Source organism: Catharus ustulatus, chromosome 14 (genome assembly GCF_009819885.2).
Source record: "Catharus ustulatus isolate bCatUst1 chromosome 14, bCatUst1.pri.v2, whole genome shotgun sequence".
NCBI lineage: Eukaryota > Metazoa > Chordata > Aves > Passeriformes > Turdidae > Catharus > Catharus ustulatus.
Window position 1 is genome coordinate 4,767,594 of NC_046234.1, and position 19,169 is coordinate 4,786,762.

Genomic DNA, 19,169 nt, shown 5'->3' on the forward strand with positions numbered 1-19,169 from the left:
TCTTTGTATTACTGAGAGTAGCTTCCTGGAAGGAGATGAGCCTGCTGAGGGACTTCTGGAAGGGGAAATAGACTCTGTTGTCTTGCACTTGCAGGTATCTCGTAATGTCTTGGAACAGATCACCAGCTTTGCTTTGGGAATGTCATATCACCTGCCTCTGGTACAGCATGTGCAGTTCATATTTGACTTGATGGAATATTCACTCAATATCAGTGGTCTTATCGACTTTGCCATCCAGGTAAGGGCAGTATGCTCACGTGCTCCCTAGGGAGGGATTCATCCACCTGAGAGGCAACAGATCTGTGCTGTGATAGTTGGCCTGCTCTGGTCATCATTGGTGACCCTCTGACCTGTGTCATGGAAGTGGTCAGGTTATGTGGTCATTGTGATGCTTCTGGGCAGCAGCTCTTAGCAATAGGTTGTCTGTGGGAGATAGTCTTGCATGTTCTGTTCTGAGGATTATTCTTCCAAAGGTTTTGGGCTTGTTTCCAAAGGACTTACATTGCAGCTCTGTCCCTGGTTGCAGCAGGGGCTTGTTCTCAGTGAGAAAGAGATTGTCCCTGGCACCTTGCCTACCTTGCTCCCCTGGAAAGATCCTTGGCACATGGCAGCTTAAGCTGCCTTCTGGATCCTGCTAAAATCCTGTTGCTGTTTCTGCAGCCTGTCTCTTGAAGCCTAGCTGATGGAATTGTGGCTATTAGCCTGGAAAGGGTATCAGAGTGAGACTTATGCAGGGTAGAACTACCAAACAAGCTGCTCTAAACTGCCTGTGGCCATATCACAGTTACCCTTTGATACCTGAGCCCTGGCAGCCCCCTGTACTGCCTGAGACATTTTGCCAGCTGTTCTGGGGTGCATCCCTAAGCAGAAAGTGCCTGGCAATGCCTTTCCTGGCAGGTCCTGTAGGCTGTGGGTTTGGTGTGCCTCCTCCCTTTCTGATCATTCCTTACCCCTGTGGCTGTTGAAGGGTTTTTCTGTCATTGGGTGCAGTTGCTGAATGAACTGAGCGTGGTGGAGGCAGAACTGCTGTTGAAATCCTCCGACCTTGTTGGCAGCTATACCACCAGCTTGTGCCTGTGCATCGTGGCTGTGCTGCGGCACTACCACTCCTGCCTTATCCTGAACCAGGACCAGATGGCTCAGGTCTTCGAAGGGTAAGAGTATCTCCCCCTCTCTGTGCGTAAGGAAGCAGTATATATGCTGGGGGTTCATAAGGGGCACAGACATCTTATGTCCTTTTCTTCCTAAAAGGTGCTACTTGGTGCCTGAGGGTTCAGCTCACTTTTTTTGTGTCTCTGCAGTCTGTGTGGGGTGGTGAAACATGGCATGAACCGCTCGGACGGCTCCTCAGCAGAGCGCTGCATCCTGGCCTATCTCTATGACCTGTATACCTCCTGCAGTCACCTCAAAAGTAAATTTGGGGAGCTCTTTAGGTGAGTCTGGTGCAGTTGGGATGCAGTGGGTACTGCCCACTGTAGCACCTGGCCTTAAATTTTGCTTTTGATCTTGTTTCGTAAGATTGCTCCTGAGATCCTCTCAATGATTCGGTGGATAATCTTGACTCTGAAAATCATCATATTTTAGTAAATTACCTCAGTAGTCCTCTGAGACCTCCACAGGTCTGTACCTACCCCACTCCTGGAGGATAGATGTAGACAGTTTAGTTCTTGCTAAACTGAAGACTGAGCAGTTAATCTTAAAAATGGTTCTCTGCTCTCTAATACTCCTTAGGCTGTTTCTGAACCTGCTCTGCTTGGTTCTGAGTTTGTCCCTGTGCTGTTTCGCACTCGTTTTTCTGCTCCTGTTAGTTGTTTGCGTTCTGCTCTTGCCCCCAGGATCTGTCCCGTGGACTTACTTTATGCTGTGACCTTCTGTCCTTTGCAGTTCTTATCTTGGGAGCTGACCCTCCACTAGCTCCCTTGGCCATCCAGAGATAGAGTCCACAGATCTCCCAGGGTTTTTGTTCACCTGGTCCTGTGAAGGCGTAATTCTCCTGACAACCCTGTTTCCCAGTATAGTGCTTCACTTCGTCTTCTGTCTCAGTCCCTGCTCCCTGTTAGTGTTTCCAGTGCAGATGTGTTGTGGGGACATCTGACCCTTGGTGTTATCCCCCAGTGAGGGGCTGTGAGAGTGGCTATTGCTTTGATATCAGCTGGCCAAACTGCTGGCTACAGAGAGCGTTGGAATCTGCCTCTGGACTGAATTGAGAGCGGGAGGGATTGCTGTTGTCATAGTTTGTCATATTGGAGTTCTTAGAAGGAGTTGTCATACATACAGAAATGAGAAACCTCATACTAGTCTGACTGAATTCCCAAAAACTGTTCACCAAAACTTTAAAGTAAATGGCCACAGATAAAAGGCAATATCCTTTAGCAGGCAAACAATAAGTTATGGATGAAAATAAGGAGTGACTGAGGATTTTCAGAGGACTCTGCTAATGCATGTGCTGTTTTATGTCTCAGAAGTGTGAGTGGTGATACCAAAACTTACCATATAACTGTTACTTGGCATATAATAGAAATTGGCTGCAGGTTGTTGTAGTAGGGTGCATTGATAGTGACCAGGTGATGAACTGGCAACTGAAGTGCAGTGTTGTTAAACACAGAATAATGCACATAGGATTATCTTTGTTCCTTTCTAAATTCTGTGTGGTGGTGGATATGTTCTACTGGTTGAATAAATGATCTTTCATCTGTAACAGATATGTAATTGAAAATGTCATTATAGGGTACAGTAGCAATCAAAAAGCAAATTAAATGTTAAGTATTGTTTGGAAAGGAATGGAGAACAGAACAAAGCATTATTAGGCCCTTGCTTATGTCATGGTACACTGTGCCTTGTGGTTCAGGGCAGCAAACTCCAAAAAGCATGTAGTGGATTTAGGCCCAAAGGAGGATGAGTGGATAAATTACCAGAGGTTTCAAATGACTTAAGAGGAGCTGAGTCTCCTCCCCACGGAAGAGGAGTATTGATAGAAATTTTGTGAAGTTCTGGTTGATGTGGAAAATAAATTGAATGTTCAACATGTCTTAGAGTGTAAGTACAGAAAGTAATGGATAAAAAATAACAAATTTGTTGGTCTTCATTGGTAAACAGTAATCTTGAGTTTCAACATGTTCTTGCCCAGAGAGGGCTTGTCTTTGCTCATCAGAGTTCAGTGGCCACTTAGTTTTTTGTGTTCCTAATCATTTTTCTGTCCTATTTAGTGACTTCTGCTCCAAGGTGAAGAACACAATCTATTGCAATGTTGAGCCATCTGACTCCAACATGCTATGGGAACCAGAGTTCATGATTGACACTATTGAAAATCCATCTGCACATAACTTTACTTACACCAACCTGGGCAAGAGCCTCAATGAAAACCCAGCCAATCGCTACAGTTTCGTCTGTAATGCACTAATGCACGTGTGTGTGGGACACCACGATCCAGACAGGTGAGAGGCAGAGCTTTCATGTTTCTACTGAGAAAGTGAATTCTTTAGGTGAGGGTAAGGAAGCCAGTGGCCATATCTTGGGGTGTGAAGAAGGAGGAGCCAAGGCTGGGGTTGCTTAGAAAATCGCTGACCTGATGGCATGCATGAGTAGCAAAGCTGACCCTCTGCTTTTTCATTATTTATTTAACAGGGTGAACGACATTGCTATCCTGTGTGCTGAGCTAACTGGCTACTGCAAGTCTCTAAGTGCCGAGTGGCTGGGTGTGCTCAAAGCTTTGTGCTGTTCCTCCAATAATGGGACCTGTGGCTTCAATGATCTCCTCTGCAATGTTGATGCAAGTGCAAACATTCAAAAGGGGAAAAGGAATTGAAGCAGGAGTGGAGGGATCCCTTGGGAGAAGGCAAAAGTGAACAAGGGATTGGAGGCTTTGTCTTCTGAGGGCAGAGAAAAGGCTTTGAATACCGGTGGCTGCCATTGGTGTTTGTTGCAGCCTGGGCAGACCATGGAGGTTGACCAGGGGTTATGGGCCCTTCTGCCCCCCAGCTCCTAGGAATTGCTGGCAGAGGGAACGAGGTAGAGGCTGTTTGGATCACTGGCTGATCTCCTCTCTTTCAGGTCAGTGACTTATCTTTCCATGACTCCTTGGCCACCTTTGTTGCCATTCTCATTGCCCGGCAGTGCTTGCTGCTGGAGGACCTGATTCGCTGTGCTGCCATCCCCTCACTCCTCAATGCTGGTAAGTGCATCCCTGCACAAACCTGTCTGACTCTGTTCTAGCCCAAAGACCTGTGCTTAATGCATACTTGGTGAACTCTGTAGTTGTCAAACATAGCTCCAGTATTTATTTTATACTTAATAAATGAATGTGGTGCTTTAGAGACATTTGGGCCTTTTGATTTCTACCAAAAACTGGTTGTGCTAAGATTTTTCACTGCCCTGTTCTCTTGAGTTTGTGAGCTGAAATGAGCATGGGGAGCTGTTACCAGCCTCACTCTGTGACCATTTTACTCAGCTCTGAACTCCAGATTATGCCTCCCACTGATAATAATGAACAGCTTAGCATTTTGGCCAGAGCAACCAGCTGGGCTTACAGCACCTGTGCCACTGCCTTACTCTGCCACCAGCCTTCCTATCTCTGCTCTGGGGATTGCAGCATCCAGACTCTTGACAGGATAAAGTCGGAAAGATGGAGCAAGCAAAATGCAGTGCATGTCACTGGGGATAATACTGCAGGATTTGCTTGCTTGCATGTTAATTGCTGCACATGCTCCATATTTGTAAATACAATAAGGCTGCTGCAGCTTCTCGACTGGCTGCTCCGGGGCAGTGCACTGTGAATAACTTTTGGATTGAGAGTCAGCTGTCCTGGTGCTTAAGAAATCTCAGTTGTCTCTTTTCTTTACATAGCCTGCAGTGAACAGGACTCAGAACCAGGAGCACGTCTGACCTGCCGGATTTTACTCCATCTGTTTAAGACTCCACAGCTGAACCCATGCCAGCAAGACGGCAGTAAGTGAATAAACCTAGAGCCTTTCTTTATTGTGGAAGTACTAAGACTCTTGCACCCCAAGAAGAGAGATCCAAGACCTTGTGGTTAGAGATCATAACCTGCTTGCTTTGAATAAAGCAGGCAAAGCCTGATGCACTTTCTTCATAGGACAAAAACCAGTATACTTCCATTTATGTCACTCTATGGTAGCCAGGCACTGGGGAGAAGGTTCTTGGAGGCAGGAAAGCAGCCAGTAGAGGTGGCCTTGCTGTCACTAAGCCATTAGAGTAATGATCACTTCTTCTTTTGTGTCTTGAGCTTTGTATAGCCTCTTAACTTGGTGCCAGAAGCTGCTGTTTTACAGCACTCCTTTTTTGTGTGATGATGGAAACATTCCAGGAAGCTCTGTTCTTGGCTTCTCACCAGTATCCTGATAGCTCAGATTTCTAAATCCAGCCTCTATTTTAGGTCTAGGGTACTGCTGGAGCTTGGAGTTCATGACACAGGCTCTGCACCCCATTTGGATTTCATGGTTCAGTTGTCACAATGTGATTGGCACTATGCTTCTTGAAACTTAATTAAATGGACCCCATGTTACAGTCAGGAAAGGAACTGGCCTCGGGATTCTCTGAGCTGGATTTTATGGTACTTGCTGGCACGTAATTCAGGCAGCTCCGGAGCCCATGCCTTTCTCTCTTGCTGAGTATTGCCTTTCCCCTTTGTCCTCTTTGCAGACAAACCCACTGTGGGAATCCGCTCTTCCTGTGACCGTCACTTACTGGCAGCTTCCCAGAACCGTATTGTGGATGGAGCAGTCTTTGCAGTGCTGAAGGCTGTCTTTGTTCTGGGTGTGTACCTGTGTTAACCTGAGCCTATAACCGTGTTTTTCGGAGGAGTGGGAGAAAAACACATTTCATTGTTCGTGCTGGTTGTGCAGAAGGCCACAGCAGATCATTTCTGGTGAATATGTGGCTTGTTTGTAGCTGTAAACATGCTTTGAGTCTGTTGGCTGCAGGGAGGTCACTGATTGCAGGGAGTGTTTTAAAAATCTCAACATGTTTTTTGAGTCAGGCTTGTTGATTTTGTGACATTTGTGCTTTCCTTTTAGGAGATGCAGAACTGAAAGGCTCTGGCTTTTCCCACCCTGGAGGTGTTGATGATCTCATGGATGATGAGCTGGGCACCAGGAAGGCTGGTGGTCGGGTAGTAACTGTAGAAACAGCCAGCTTGGATATTTATGCCAAGTATGTACTGAGGAGTATATGTCAACAGGTGAGTCTGTCCCATCTCTAGGTGTGTCCTTATCCCTTCAGCAGACAGATCTATCCCATATGCCTTTCTTCAGGCTGGGTTTGCAGGCATTTCTTTGAAAGATCAGTGAATAACCTGCAGTGTTTCTGTCATGTCACAGTCCTGAGGACTGCTCAGTGTTACCAAAAAATAGAGACAAGCAGTGCTCAAGAACTAGGTGTTGCAGTATACAGGGACTGCATCCCCTTTGCTTTGGCAACAGCATGGGGCTCCTGTCCAAGGACGGGAGTGCTGGGACTGGTATGCTGAGATGTGTGCTGAAGGCAACGAAGATCAGCACAAAGATAGACAGATGGTTTATTAAAATGATAAATGGTGTCTTTCAGGATGCAGCTGAAGTGTTGCTTGTAGCTAGGCTGTTAATGTGTCCCTGGGCTTTGCATTACCCTGTTAATTAAAACAACAGCAACAAAAAGCCTGTTACTTTTGCTAATCGGACAGTACCAGTATTCTGTTCCTTTGTGGAAAATCAACACTTGAGGAGGTGAAACCTGGCTCATAAGGTTGCAGAGTTGAGTGGCCGTGCTGCTGTATGAAAATGGATGTTGAAGGGTGTCCTTAACCTTGGTTATAAGTTTATTCTCTCAGCAGGAAAGACGTGGTGTTACAATCTGAAACCTGTATTTTATATTACTAATGTGTAAAACCACCATTAGTACTGTGTGTTGTCCTCATACTATTGTTTATTAATTACCACCAAATTGTGCCAGAGCCCCTACAGGCTTCCTGCAGCTGTAAAGGGCTGGTAAAATGCTGTGTTTAATTCTTCTTGATACCTCTTCTGTGAACAGTGAACTTACACTATCAATGCAATTATAGGTTGTGATTTTTCAGTCTCAGGTTCTGGTATATATTTTATAATAGAATTCATTATGAAGGGATGAGGAAAAGGAGCAGATTATAATTAATGTAAAGGTTTTTTCATAGATTCATAGAACCATTTGGGTTGAATGGACATTAAAGATTATTTAGTTACCCCCTTCACTATTCCAAGTTGCTCAGGGCCCTATCCAACTTGACCTTAAACGCTCCCAGGGATGGGGCCTCCACAGGTTCTCTGGGCAGTCTGTTCAAGTGCCTGTCCAAGCCCCTCTGGATGGCATCCTGTCCCTCTAGCATGTCTTTCTTTCTTCATCCCAATAAAGTGGTTTGGAAATGAAGTCTGAGTTCTTGTGAGAAACTGAGCAAATGATAAGAAGAGTCTTCCCAAGGATATATGTATTACTTAGGCAAGAAAGAGAAGATTATTATCAAGAGATTGTGATGTAGCAACACCGAAGGCGGGAAATGCAATAGGCAGTGGAGAGGTCACCACGTGTCATGTGCAAACTTCATTTAGAATGAACATAACGATCTAGGCTGTGCTTTCACGAGGATTTCAAACCAGAGTTTAGACCTTTTCAAACTTTGTGCTTCAGTGTGTAGGGTGCTGTCCACTACTGAAGGGCCTTTCCAGCTTTCTAGGCATAGCATCAACACCTGTGCATAATGAACTGGATCCTCATCTCTTCTTTTATTGTCACTTCTCAGTGGAACAATTCTCTGATCAGGCTTTCTCTGCAGATGCTGAATTGCTTATCTAGCAGTCCTCTGTTGATTTTAATTTAATGAATTTGCCTGATTTTAAATATGAAAAATTTCTGCACTAACAAATGCTGCAGGTCAGCTGTAAATTGAGTGAAGTACCTATCTCATGTTTGGAAATTGCTGTCCTTATTATTATCATACATTTAGGGAGCATCAACTGAAATCAAGAGGCTGACAATAATAGTTTTCTGTCTACCTTCTCATAATGTGTGACTTTATAAGTGGCTTGCAACCAGTCAGTCATTTTCCTTTCCAGAGTCTGAGAAATAACGTAGGTGATTTTTACTAAGTAGGGCAGTGTGCTTTCCATCACTATTTGAGAATTAAGGTGTGTGCTTTTCCCCAAGACATGTTCTAGTTTAGTGCTAGCTGCAGCCCCGAGTTACCTAACTTAGGACAGCTCCAGACCTTTGTTGTGCTGGAAATAAACCAATTTTAAGTGATCTCTTCTGATCTTCTGCACCCAAGTGGCAGTGTTGAGGGAGCCTGGACATGGTTGTGACTGTGTACTGTTAAATCACACCAATATTTTCTCAAAAGAAAGAGCAACTACTGTGTTTCATTACTGCTGACTTGTCAAAGTTTGTTTCCTCTGTTCTGATTGCTGTGCTGTGCCTGACGCCTGCTGAATCAGGATAGTACAGTTCATGAAGAGAAATGATTATCAGGCATAACTGCATACTAATAAGGCTTTTATGATTTTGATGTGTTCCATGCATCTCTCTGAGACTGAAAGCAGGGGCGTTGGTTTGGAATCAGACATCAGTTTGAGTGTGCTGACTCTGCCTTTGTCTTGCAGGAGTGGGTAGGAGAACGATGTCTGAAGTCCCTCTGTGAAGACAGCAATGACTTGCAGGATCCTGTCCTGAGCAGCACACAGGCCCAAAGGCTGATGCAGCTGATTTGTTATCCACACCGGCTCCTGGACAATGAGGAGGGAGAAAATCCTCAGCGGCAGAGGATTAAACGCATCTTACAGGTGCAGGCTACTGGCAGAATCTGAGTGTCCTAATAATTGTCTCATGTAAATGCAACCCTCTGAGGGGTCTGACACTCATTATGGTGGAACCTGAGGGTGTGAGTTGGTGTAGTCTGAAGTGAGATAAGGAATTACATGGAGTATGTATGTGTGTGCATTACAGAATTTGGACCAGTGGACCATGAGGCAATCCTCGCTGGAGCTGCAGCTCATGATTAAACAGACAGCAAGCAATGTGAGTTTCTACTCAGAGAGGATCATACAGGGGAGAATGAAATGGCTGCTTGTGAGTTGGTGGGGAGAAGCAGGGATAGGGAGGAAGTAAACAAGGAGGGAGGCAGACCTGTGAAAGCCAAGCAATGAGTTTGAGACCCCAGGAGCAGCAGCCATGGGGAAGTTGACAAACTGAGTTTGTATTGAAATGTGGAAGCATTAAGTGCTCTCAGAAAAGGACTTGGCTGTCTTTTTCTTCCCTACCTCCAGGAGATGAACTCCTTGTTAGAAAACATAGCCAAGGCCACCATTGAAGTATTCCAGCAGTCAGCAGAGACCAGCTCTGCTAGCTGTACTGGTAATGGAGTCAACAATATCAGTAGCTCGACAAGTGCTACACCTGCCAGCAACAAATCCAAACCCATCCTCAGGTAGGTGTAGGGCCAGCATGAATCTCTCTTGTAGACAAATCTGAATCTTAAATTGAATTGCAAAGAGCTTTCCTCTCCTATGTTGTCACAGCTCCCTGGAGAGATCAGGAGTGTGGCTGGTGGCCCCTCTCATTGCCAAGCTTCCAACATCAGTGCAGGGCCATGTGCTGAAAGCTGCTGGGGAAGAATTGGAGAAAGGACAGCATTTAGGTTCATCATCCCGCAAAGAGCGGGACCGCCAGAAGCAGAAGAGGTGAGTCCAGGGGAAAGGGCAAGCAGTGTTTGCTGTGCTGATCCCCCAGCCTGGCAGTATAGCTCCTTCTCTTTTCTCTCATAGTATGTCCCTCCTGAGCCAGCAGCCATTTCTGTCACTGGTGCTGACATGCTTGAAAGGTCAGGATGAGCAGCGGGAAGGCCTCCTCACCTCTCTGTACAGTCAGGTCCAGCAGGTAGGGATCTTGTTTCTCCCCTCACTTTCCTCAGGAGCTCACCCCTCCAGCAGACAGGCTCTGGAGCATGGCCTCAGGATGTTGTTTTTCTTGCCGTGTTTGGTATAGGGAGCTTGAACTGACCATTTGAGTCACCAGACAGTGAATGGTACAAGCTGCTCTCTCTAAGCTTCAGCTGGTGAGGTCTGTCCTCTCTTCTGTATCTCTTAGATTGTTACAAATTGGCGAGAAGATCAGTACCAAGATGACTGCAAAGCCAAGCAGCTGATGCATGAGGCCTTGAAACTGCGGCTGAATTTGGTGAGCAGTTGCAGAAAAGGAGCTTAACCATCTGGGGTGAAGAGTTGTCTGCCTTTTTTTCCTTTGGAACAAGCATACACTGGGTCTATATATGTTCTGAGTCAAAGAAGTAGGAGAGACACTTGTGCTGCTTCTAGGTCTTGAGCCTTGAGTGGGACAGGATGCATGAATAAATTCCCTTGCTGTTTCATCAGGATGAAATCCAAAGACTTGGTCTCTTTTGTGGACGTGCCTTCCCCTTTGAATGCCTTTGCAGCCCACAGCCCTACTACTTGCTTCTGGGGTTTGGCTGCCCTCAGCTCTCAGTAGGAGTTAAGCTCCTTTAAGCTCTGATTTAAGCTCCTTTTATCGCTTCAAAATCTCAGTGTTTCTTGGTGTCCTTGTGACTAAACTCCCTTTCTCTGCCAGGTGGGAGGAATGTTCGACACAGTCCAACGCAGCACACAACAGACAACTGAATGGGCTGTGCTTCTCCTGGACATCATCAGCAGTGGCACCGTGGACATGCAGTCAAACAAGTAACTTTCAGTCTGACTTCTGGTCTATATACTTCCCAAGGGAGGCAGTTAGCATGGCCCTGTTTCTCATGTAAGCTGGCTGTTTCTCTGGATGATCTGTCAGAAGTGATGGCTGAAAGAGACTTCAGAATAATAGCAGGCTACAACTTAGGTCCTGATAGCCAAGTGCACTCTGCCATATTCAGAACAAACTGGGCTTTCCAGATGCAGAGAGATATGCAGGGGAAAGCTGAGTCTGCTTTTTAGAGGTGCTGAATGGATACAGAGAAGTCCAGTTTTAATCTGTGAGACTGCACCTAACTCAAGTGGGAGTAAAACTCAAGTGTGGTGTGTAAGGAAAAGGAGAATTAGTGTGGGAGGTTATTCTGAAGACTGACACTTCTAAATGTGGGTGGAATTCTTGACAATCTAATAGTGTTTGGAGTTGCAATGATGGCAGAGTCTTTTTCTGAGCTTTTCAGGTGACTGACCTTTCTGCTCTGACCTGCAGTGAGCTCTTCACCACCGTGCTAGACATGCTGAGTGTTCTCATCAACGGCACCCTGGCTGCTGATATGTCCAGCATCTCTCAGGGCAGCATGGAGGAGAACAAGCGTGCATACATGAATCTTGTGAAGAAACTCAGGGTGAGGGGCACCAGGCCGTGTATGGGGACCAGAGTGTGCTGTTCAGCTATGCAGATTTGCAGATTTATGTGTGTCTCATGAAAAGTACCTGTCCTGTTTCTACTGTTTAGATGAAGTAGTGAGGGTGACCCCTATGGCTCTGTAGGCCTGAAGGGTGCAACAGTGAGAGGTAATGCAGGGATGGAGGCCAATACCAGAAGAGGCATATGTGGGCTTTGGATGGTTTTTCCTGAAAAGTTCTTCAAGTCCTCTCTGTTCTACTTGTGCAGAAAGAGCTGGGGGACCGTCAGTCTGACAGCCTGGAGAAGGTGCGACAGCTACTGCCACTTCCCAAGCAGACCCGAGATGTTATCACTTGTGAACCTCAGGGATCCCTCATTGACACTAAAGGCAATAAAATAGCTGGCTTTGATTCCATCTTCAAGAAGGAGGTAAGTGAAGCATTTTTGTCTGTATCACAGTTCCTGAGTGCAGGTGTCACCTTGTCCTCTGATGCCTCAAGTCTGCACAGCTTGGGAGGCATCTGTATGCAGCGCCTCATTCCCTGACGAGCTTGAAGTGGCTGGCTGCACGCAGACAAGCTGGCACATAACCATGTCCAAAAAGGGCAAAGCTGGGGTGTTAATGCTTGGTGATAGCATGCTGCTGTGACCTGAAATGTTAACTAAATTTGGGGGTTGTATTTATGGTTATATGAAGTGTAAAGAGAAACGCATAATCTCTGTCAGTAAGTTAATGGGCAGAGCCAGTGTGCAGGAGACTGGCAGAGACGGAATGAAGGAGACTAGGCAGTTGTTGATGAAGCCTTTAAAAACGATGCTTTGCCACCTGGAGGAGCAATGACCATTAGAAAGGGCTCAGCCTGTTTACTGAGAGATCTGGATTAGAGCCTGAAGAAAACACAGAGTTACTTGTACCCTTGTAGGAGCAACAACAGGGACTTGAAGATTCTTATCTCTTTTGCTTTAAAGGGTTTGCAAGTCTCTACAAAGCAGAAGATTTCTCCTTGGGATCTTTTTGAGGGTTTGAAGCACTCAGCCCCACTCTCCTGGGGATGGTTTGGGACAGTGCGGGTGGATCGTAAGGTGTCCAGGTTTGAGGAGCAGCAGAGGCTTCTTCTGTATCACACACACCTGAAACCCAAGCCCCGCAGTTATTACCTGGAGCCCTTGCCACTGCCCCCTGAAGAGGAAGAACCTCCTACACCTGTGGCTTTAGAACCAGAGAAGAAAACTGCAGAACCAGCCAAGGCTGATAAAACAAGCTCCAATCCTGCTGCCTCCACTGAAGAGCGGAAGAAGAAACAGAGCAAAACCAAGAAGCGGAACCAATCTGCCAGCAAAACTGAGGTAATGAAGTGTCCAGCAGCTGTGGATGTCCCATGTCCACCACTCCTAGTCACAGAGCACTCCCTAGAGTCTTTCTGAGGAGCCTGAGAGTGGTGGTGTGGTGAAGATGTGATGTGTTTCCTCTCATCTGAGAGTACTGGAGCTTTATCCTGCTTTCGCTAGCTTGGAGCGAGGCAAACACTTTCTTGATCCCTAATGGGAGGAAAGGAGTCTGCCCAGCTCAGATAACATCCTTGGCTTCCTCCTGTGGACTTTTCAACTCTTTAATACTCTTCCTCCATTCGTTAATTCCCAGTGCACATTTCTTACTGCTCTGTCTTTGCAGGACTTTGTGTTGGGCCCTAGCCGAGGGGTTTCATATGGAGTTGGTATGCCTACAGATCTCTTGCATCACCAGTCAGGAAGCACCATGTCAAGGCTGGCATATGGGCAATCACCAGTGGGTCTCTATGCCCAGAATCAGCCTCTTCCAGCAGGTAGGTGCACAGGAGAGCAAAAAATATTTCACCTCTTTGGGAGCCTTTTCTGTGAGAAGGTCCTATGCAGGTCCCTGCACTTTCTGGTTTTGCCTGTCATGTCTAGGTACAGTGGTGAACAGTCGTTCTGGAGCTGTGAGGTGTGCAGCAGTAGCTGTGACTGCTCTGCCTGTTTCTCTCCCTTCTGCAGGTGGCCCTCGCCTGGATACATCCTACAGACCAGTACGCATGCCACTGGGAAAACTGGTTCAGAGTCGCCCTCCCTACAGTGGTGTGCTGCCTCCAGGGATGGGGAGCATGATGGGCATTGACCCCTCCTACAAACCAGCAGTGTACAGACAGCAGCCTCCGGTGTCCCAAGGACAGATACTGAGGCAGCAGCTGCAAGCAAAGTTGGTAAGTCAGAGCTGTTGCTGACTCCACACTATAGCAAGGCCAGGCTGTTCAGTGCTGTCCCTTTTAGCCAGAACTGCCCAACGCTGTATCTGCTCTGGAAAGATGTTTCTTGTGTCTCTTCCTGTGGTGCCACCTGCTTTGAGGGCCCATGTCGTTAACAGTTGGAGGAGGTTGTCACGGGGTGGCTGCTGGAGAATGAGAGGGGCATGTCCTGGCTGGGGGTGGCAGGTTTTTTTAGTGTCCTGTTTGTCCCAGGTCAGGGTAAGACATGAGTCATGAGCATGTGCCTGCTGTGCAGCAACCTCGTAGGTTAAGCAGTGAAGCCACTTGTCTGGTTTAGTGGGAGCTGCTGAGAAGAGAGCAGCAGTGTTCCTGCCCTTTGGAGATGTTGGAAAAAGTGCTTCTCTCTTGCCTTCCAGCAGGGCCAGGGCATAATGGGCCAGCAGCCCGTGCGCCAAATGGCTCCAACCCCGTCTTATGGAGCACTGCAGCCCTCCCAGGTAAGTGGCAGTGACTGCAGGTAGGACTGGAATCTGGCTCCAGCACAGGCCAGCAGCTTTGTTCTTGCTGCTAAACCCATAAAGCTCTTGGCTCTTCTTCCTGATGAGCATCCCTGGGGCAGTATTTACAGGAGGCTCATGTCCTGTATTCTGCATTCCTTTTCACACCATGACTAAAAAAAGCCTTTTTGTTTCATTTCAGGGTTACACTCCTTACGTCTCCCACATAGGCCTTCAGCAGCACCCCTCCCAGTCAGGCACAATGGTGCCTCCTACCTATTCTGGTCAGCCCTATCAGAATTCCCACCCCAGCTCTAATCCTGCTCTAGTGGATCCTGTTAGACAGATGCAGCAGAGACCCAGTGGCTACGTGCACCAGCAGGCCCCTGGCTATGGGCACACCTTGGGCAACACACAGAGGTAGGTACCTCCTGTCCTATGGGATATTTATAGTAAACTCTGTTTCATTAAGGATTTCCCTGCTTTGCTCATACAACTCCTAACAGTAAACTGTGAAAACCCCATTCTCCATGCTGTATTTCACTTCCTCAGAGAAACATCTTTATCCAGCTTTCTGTCCAGGGAAGAAACAAAGAGATAGGATGAAATTTGGAAATGCTAGTTGTAGGCAGGAAACTGTGTTGTTACTAGCCAGAGAAAGATGGCATAAAAAAGTATGAGGAAAATTTTCCTGGGAAAGTCAATAGTTTTGGTTTTAAATCTAACCAGCAGATCACCATCAAAGGGCTAAATCTGAGATTTCCATCATTCCTGAGCAGGCATAAGTTCAGCAGGAAAGCCATGCAGAGCAGTGAGATGATGACTGTTACTTAGGGCTTCTAGAAAAACAGGTTGTAATAAACCCTTGAGAGGCCCTTGTGTCCCTCCGCTTTCCGCAGAGGCAGCATGGATTGCAGGGGGCTGTTTGGACTGTCTCACTGCTGTGAGAAGTTGTGTTTGGATTAAAGAAAGCTGGCTGCCTGTGAATCCTTTACTTTGTGAGCTTGTCCTTTTGTCTTGCAGGTTTCCTCATCAGTCAATACAGCAGACCCCCATGATGAGTGGGATGAATCATTTGGGTCCACAGGGAGTCCCTTCAGGAATTCGACCCAGCCAAATCCTTCCTGACCAACAGCAGCAGCAGTACCTGAGGCAGCAGCAGCAACAACAGATGCTGAGGGTGAGTGAGTGCTGACAGGAGGAAGGCAGCTGGAGGAGGCTTGCCCAGTGCTGCTTACCTCTGCCCCTCTGTGTCAGGAGGGATGTCACTCTGTTGGGGGCTGTCTGTGATAATTTGCTAGGCAGTTCTTTCCTTGGAGCTGGCCACTCCTGATGGAGATTCCTGCTGCACTGCCTTGTGCCGGTCACCCAGCATGAGCTAAAGGTCTGTTCATTCCTCTGACCTGGAACTCTTCCTGCTCCAGCTGAGCCAGTAGCTAGTGCAGAAAGTTAGCTATTGTACAAGTGTGGCAGGAGCTAGAAACAAAGTGAAAAGCCACCTGTCCACAAAAAAGCAGGAAAGTTGTTCAAGATCATCTTTAGGGGCATATCTGCATTTCTCAAGATCAAGATAAGTATTGGTTGCAGTTTGCATTGGCAAAAAATCTGGCATGAATCAGTCCACATACTCCATTTCTTTCAGCAGATGGTGAAAAACTGGTCCAAAGCCAACTGTTAGACCCAGCTCTCTAGGTTCAAAGAATATCACAAGGCATGAGTCAACAGACATGAGTATTCCATGGATTTGCATTATGACATTATGAATATGAAATTCCTACATTGAAGATACATTTCTAGGAATTATAGAAATGTATTGAATCGACAGAGAAACACAAGTAGTTTAATTGGTGAATCCAGTGCCTTACGACAAGGCCTAGCAAACCTGTGGAATATGGGGAGACTTTACGAAGCACAGAGTGCTGAGTCCTTTTGTTCAGAGAGTGGCCTGGGTGAGACAGTGGTTCCTGCAGAGAGCTGCAGTCAGCAGTATCTGAGAATTGCTGCCTTGCACTGGACAAGAGAACTGCTTCTGGCATGGTCAGCAGCTTTTAGTCCTTTTGATAAGTAGCACCCCCTGACTATTCACTCTTGAGTTTCTTTTAGCATTCTCCATCACTCATATTTAGAAGAACATGCCTCAGACAAATTGCTAACACTTCTACTAGCTCAGTAACTTCACGTATACCTTCAGCTTTTAGCTGACTTTGCTTGGTTGCTTAAAAACCCCACAAAGGTGGAGTGCCCAAGCTGTGCCATTGGTGTGACTTCTGCTGTGTTACCTGAGGTGTGCCTGGTGCTAGAGCTGACTTCCATGATGCAGTGGCTTGTGGAAAGGATGGATGGCCTTTTGATTTGTCTTATGTGGGTTGGTAGACAGCTGCTTCAAGAAGGTAGGACGTGAAATTGGTATCCTGGCTCGTTTAGTCAGTCATCTGCTTTCTTGTGTACTCAGGTCGCAGCATCCATGTCAGGAACCTGTGACCAAACTGGTATAAGTTGGAAGACTGTTCTAGAAACTCACTCCCTTTGGCTTGAATCCTTGATTCAATGTGTTCATGACTGGTTCTTGTATGAATTAGTATTGTCCACTGTGTCCTGTTTACTGGCTGTTCTTTCTCACTTATTTTCCCAGTGTACATTCCTAGGGAGCACTTGCAGCTTCCAAAGGTCAGGTTTTTCTAACCTTCTTTCATAAGACACGGTTCCTTTTCCTGACTGTATTTTTGTTTGTTTTCTGAGTCTGTTCAAGGTTTAAACCTTGTCCTTTTGAGCCAGTGATTGGAACTGTACCTATAATCACCATATTGGGTTTGTTATGATAGCATTAGTATTTTTTTATTTCTGCTAGAATTTTTTATCTAGAGAGTTAAAAACTGCATTGACAGATGGGAGAATTTTCTGAAAATTAGGAGAAACACCTTGAGATTTCTGGGTATATTCTGACTCCAACAAACTGAATATTCTTTTCAGCATAACTAAGTCTGTAAACATTTGGTTTTGAGCACTGAATCCAGTTTTATCCACATCATTTTATTGAAGTGTAATACCAGCTGTCATGAGTGGCAGGGAAGGACAGCAAGATAGATTGAAGAGTTGGGGGACATGACTGAGAAGGAAAATCTGAAATAGCTGAATGTGTTGCATTAGAGAGACAAAGACGACAGGAGAGATAAGTCTCATAATTTTTTTATCTTAAAAAGAAAGAAAATAAACCCTTATCTCTTCTTATCCCTAGGCTGTAGGACCAGAAATGGCCTTAAAACACAACATGTGAAATTCAGGGTAGAGATTAGGGAAGACTCCAGTAGTAGGAGTAGCTGACCTGGAGTGGATTGTGTAAGGAGATTATAGGAGCTCTGTTGCTACCTCTGAAAAGAATCTGAGAATGAGTCAGGCAAATACTCATTATTCATTATTGCTGATCTTAACCAGAAGGCAAGAGATGAACCAGCCAGCCTTTTGAGTTCTTCGTTTTCTATTCTTGCACCTTTTTTGCTCTTAGTAACAACCAGGAGACTTGGAGTTCTCTTCCTGTCATTTCTCAATACCTCATCTTGCATAAAACTTTGTTGCTGTCCCTTTATTTCTTGCCATTTCTCAGCCTGGGGGGAAGTCTGGTGAAATTTGAGTAATTTAGGTACCTTTAAAGAAAATAGTGTATGAGGTTGTTTTACTGCATGGAGTATCATTCCTCCTTAAGCCCTTGCTGTGCCCCGGTGCTGTGTTCGTGTCCCTGACGGTTCCCTGATGGTCCCTTCTCTTTTGTCTTCACAGCAGCAGCAGCAACAGCAGCAGCAACAACAACAGCAGCAGCAACAGCAGCAGCAGCAGCCCCAGCCACCACAGCCCCAGCCCCAGCAGCAGCCCCAGGTGTCCACAGTGCCTCAGCCACAGGCGCAGGGCCAGCCCCCGGGGCTGGGGATGCAGGCTCTTCCCCCCCAGCAGCCCATTGTGAGTGTTCCTGCAGAGGCACAGGGACGTGACAGTCCAGCACACATCCAGCAGTGCTCCACCTGCATCCCCCCTTTCTCCCTCCCTGAGCTTCCCAGGGCCTGTGTGAATGCTGAGGCTGCCAGCCAGGTGGTGTGACTTTAACTGTGTTTCTCTCTTTGCAGTTCCAGCGCCAGGGCCTTCAGCAGACACAGCAGCAGCAGCAAACAGCTGCTCTGGTTCGACAGCTTCAGCAGCAGCTTTCCAGTAAGCCTGAGTGTTCTTGATCATGTTGCTAGTCTCCTCCCTGCTGTTTTCTATTGCAGGTACTCTGGTGTAGAGAAGCAAGGCTGAGCCAGACTATCTGTCTGAGGACATAAATTATGCTGGCAGGGAGGTGCCATCAGGACTTAGAGCTACCGGCCCAAGGGGGCACCAGCAGCAGGGAGGGCAGTGCTTGCCAGCTTGTGAGCAACCTTCCAGACCTTCCTCCTGCTGCCTGCAGAGGGACAAGGGAGCTGAGCCTTTGTAGGGACAGCCACACAGCTTTCCTGAAAGGATCCAATGTGGAGCCTTAAAACCATCTGGGGATGTTTTCTCTGCTGCAGGTGACCTCTGAGGGGCACAGGGAGGCTGTAATCCTGGAGCAATCACTTGGTGGATGACCCAGAGACACTGTGGTTGTGTTGTGAGCCAGACAAGACTTCTTGGAGGCAGGAGGGTACTCTGGGAAGTGTAGCTGCACACTTGGCTGTTTTTGTGGTGGTCACAACAGGGTAATGGCATAGATGTTGTTCAGTCTGGCACTATCATCTGTATTGAATTACTAGCTGGAGGATCACAATACAGAATTCAGGGTCTATGCTGTTCCCCTCTGAATTGCCTGCTGTCGTTGTCTTCTGACATCTTACTGGCTTTTCTGCTGTAAAATTGCCAGAAATGCTGTGAAAATGCTCAGAAATAATGGACAGTAAGTTGGTAGTTTTTTTCTTATATTTTGCACTGAGAGTGAGACTATGCCAGATCTGGTAATGTCTGGAGTGGGGGACTTAGAAGCTGTGTTTGTATTTGTTCCCTGATGGAAAATTCTTAGTCCTTGTGGCCAAAAACCTTCCCAAACCAGGTTTTAATGTGCTAAGCTTCCCCCTAGCCTGATTCACAAATGATAAGTCTGTGACAA

The 19,169-nt window shown here is 46.6% G+C and overlaps 1 protein-coding gene across 4 annotated transcripts in view; it reads left to right on the forward strand.

Moving 5' to 3' along the window:
• The window catches only part of MED12 (mediator complex subunit 12), a 35,577-nt gene that overhangs the window by 14,920 nt on the left and 1,488 nt on the right, over positions 1-19,169 (forward strand). The window contains exons 18-43 of one of the 4 annotated variants that reach the window (XM_033072211.2): positions 95-238; positions 991-1,154; positions 1,302-1,433; positions 3,207-3,434; positions 3,625-3,769; positions 4,051-4,171; positions 4,843-4,944; positions 5,659-5,772; positions 6,033-6,196; positions 8,622-8,801; positions 8,965-9,036; positions 9,285-9,445; positions 9,537-9,698; positions 9,783-9,894; positions 10,105-10,194; positions 10,603-10,712; positions 11,203-11,338; positions 11,608-11,769; positions 12,310-12,687; positions 13,013-13,163; positions 13,354-13,559; positions 13,979-14,059; positions 14,262-14,479; positions 15,083-15,239; positions 17,834-18,010; positions 18,175-18,256. In XM_033072211.2, the coding sequence (XP_032928102.1) occupies positions 95-238; positions 991-1,154; positions 1,302-1,433; positions 3,207-3,434; positions 3,625-3,769; positions 4,051-4,171; positions 4,843-4,944; positions 5,659-5,772; positions 6,033-6,196; positions 8,622-8,801; positions 8,965-9,036; positions 9,285-9,445; positions 9,537-9,698; positions 9,783-9,894; positions 10,105-10,194; positions 10,603-10,712; positions 11,203-11,338; positions 11,608-11,769; positions 12,310-12,687; positions 13,013-13,163; positions 13,354-13,559; positions 13,979-14,059; positions 14,262-14,479; positions 15,083-15,239; positions 17,834-18,010; positions 18,175-18,256 (3,949 nt within the window). Of the gene's footprint in view, positions 1-94; positions 239-990; positions 1,155-1,301; positions 1,434-3,206; positions 3,435-3,624; positions 3,770-4,050; positions 4,172-4,842; positions 4,945-5,658; positions 5,773-6,032; positions 6,197-8,621; positions 8,802-8,964; positions 9,037-9,284; positions 9,446-9,536; positions 9,699-9,782; positions 9,895-10,104; positions 10,195-10,602; positions 10,713-11,202; positions 11,339-11,607; positions 11,770-12,309; positions 12,688-13,012; positions 13,164-13,353; positions 13,560-13,978; positions 14,060-14,261; positions 14,480-15,082; positions 15,240-17,833; positions 18,257-19,169 lie in introns of all 4 variants that reach the window. The other 3 variants (XR_004419393.1, XR_004419394.2, XM_033072212.2) reach the window with 3 other exon arrangements.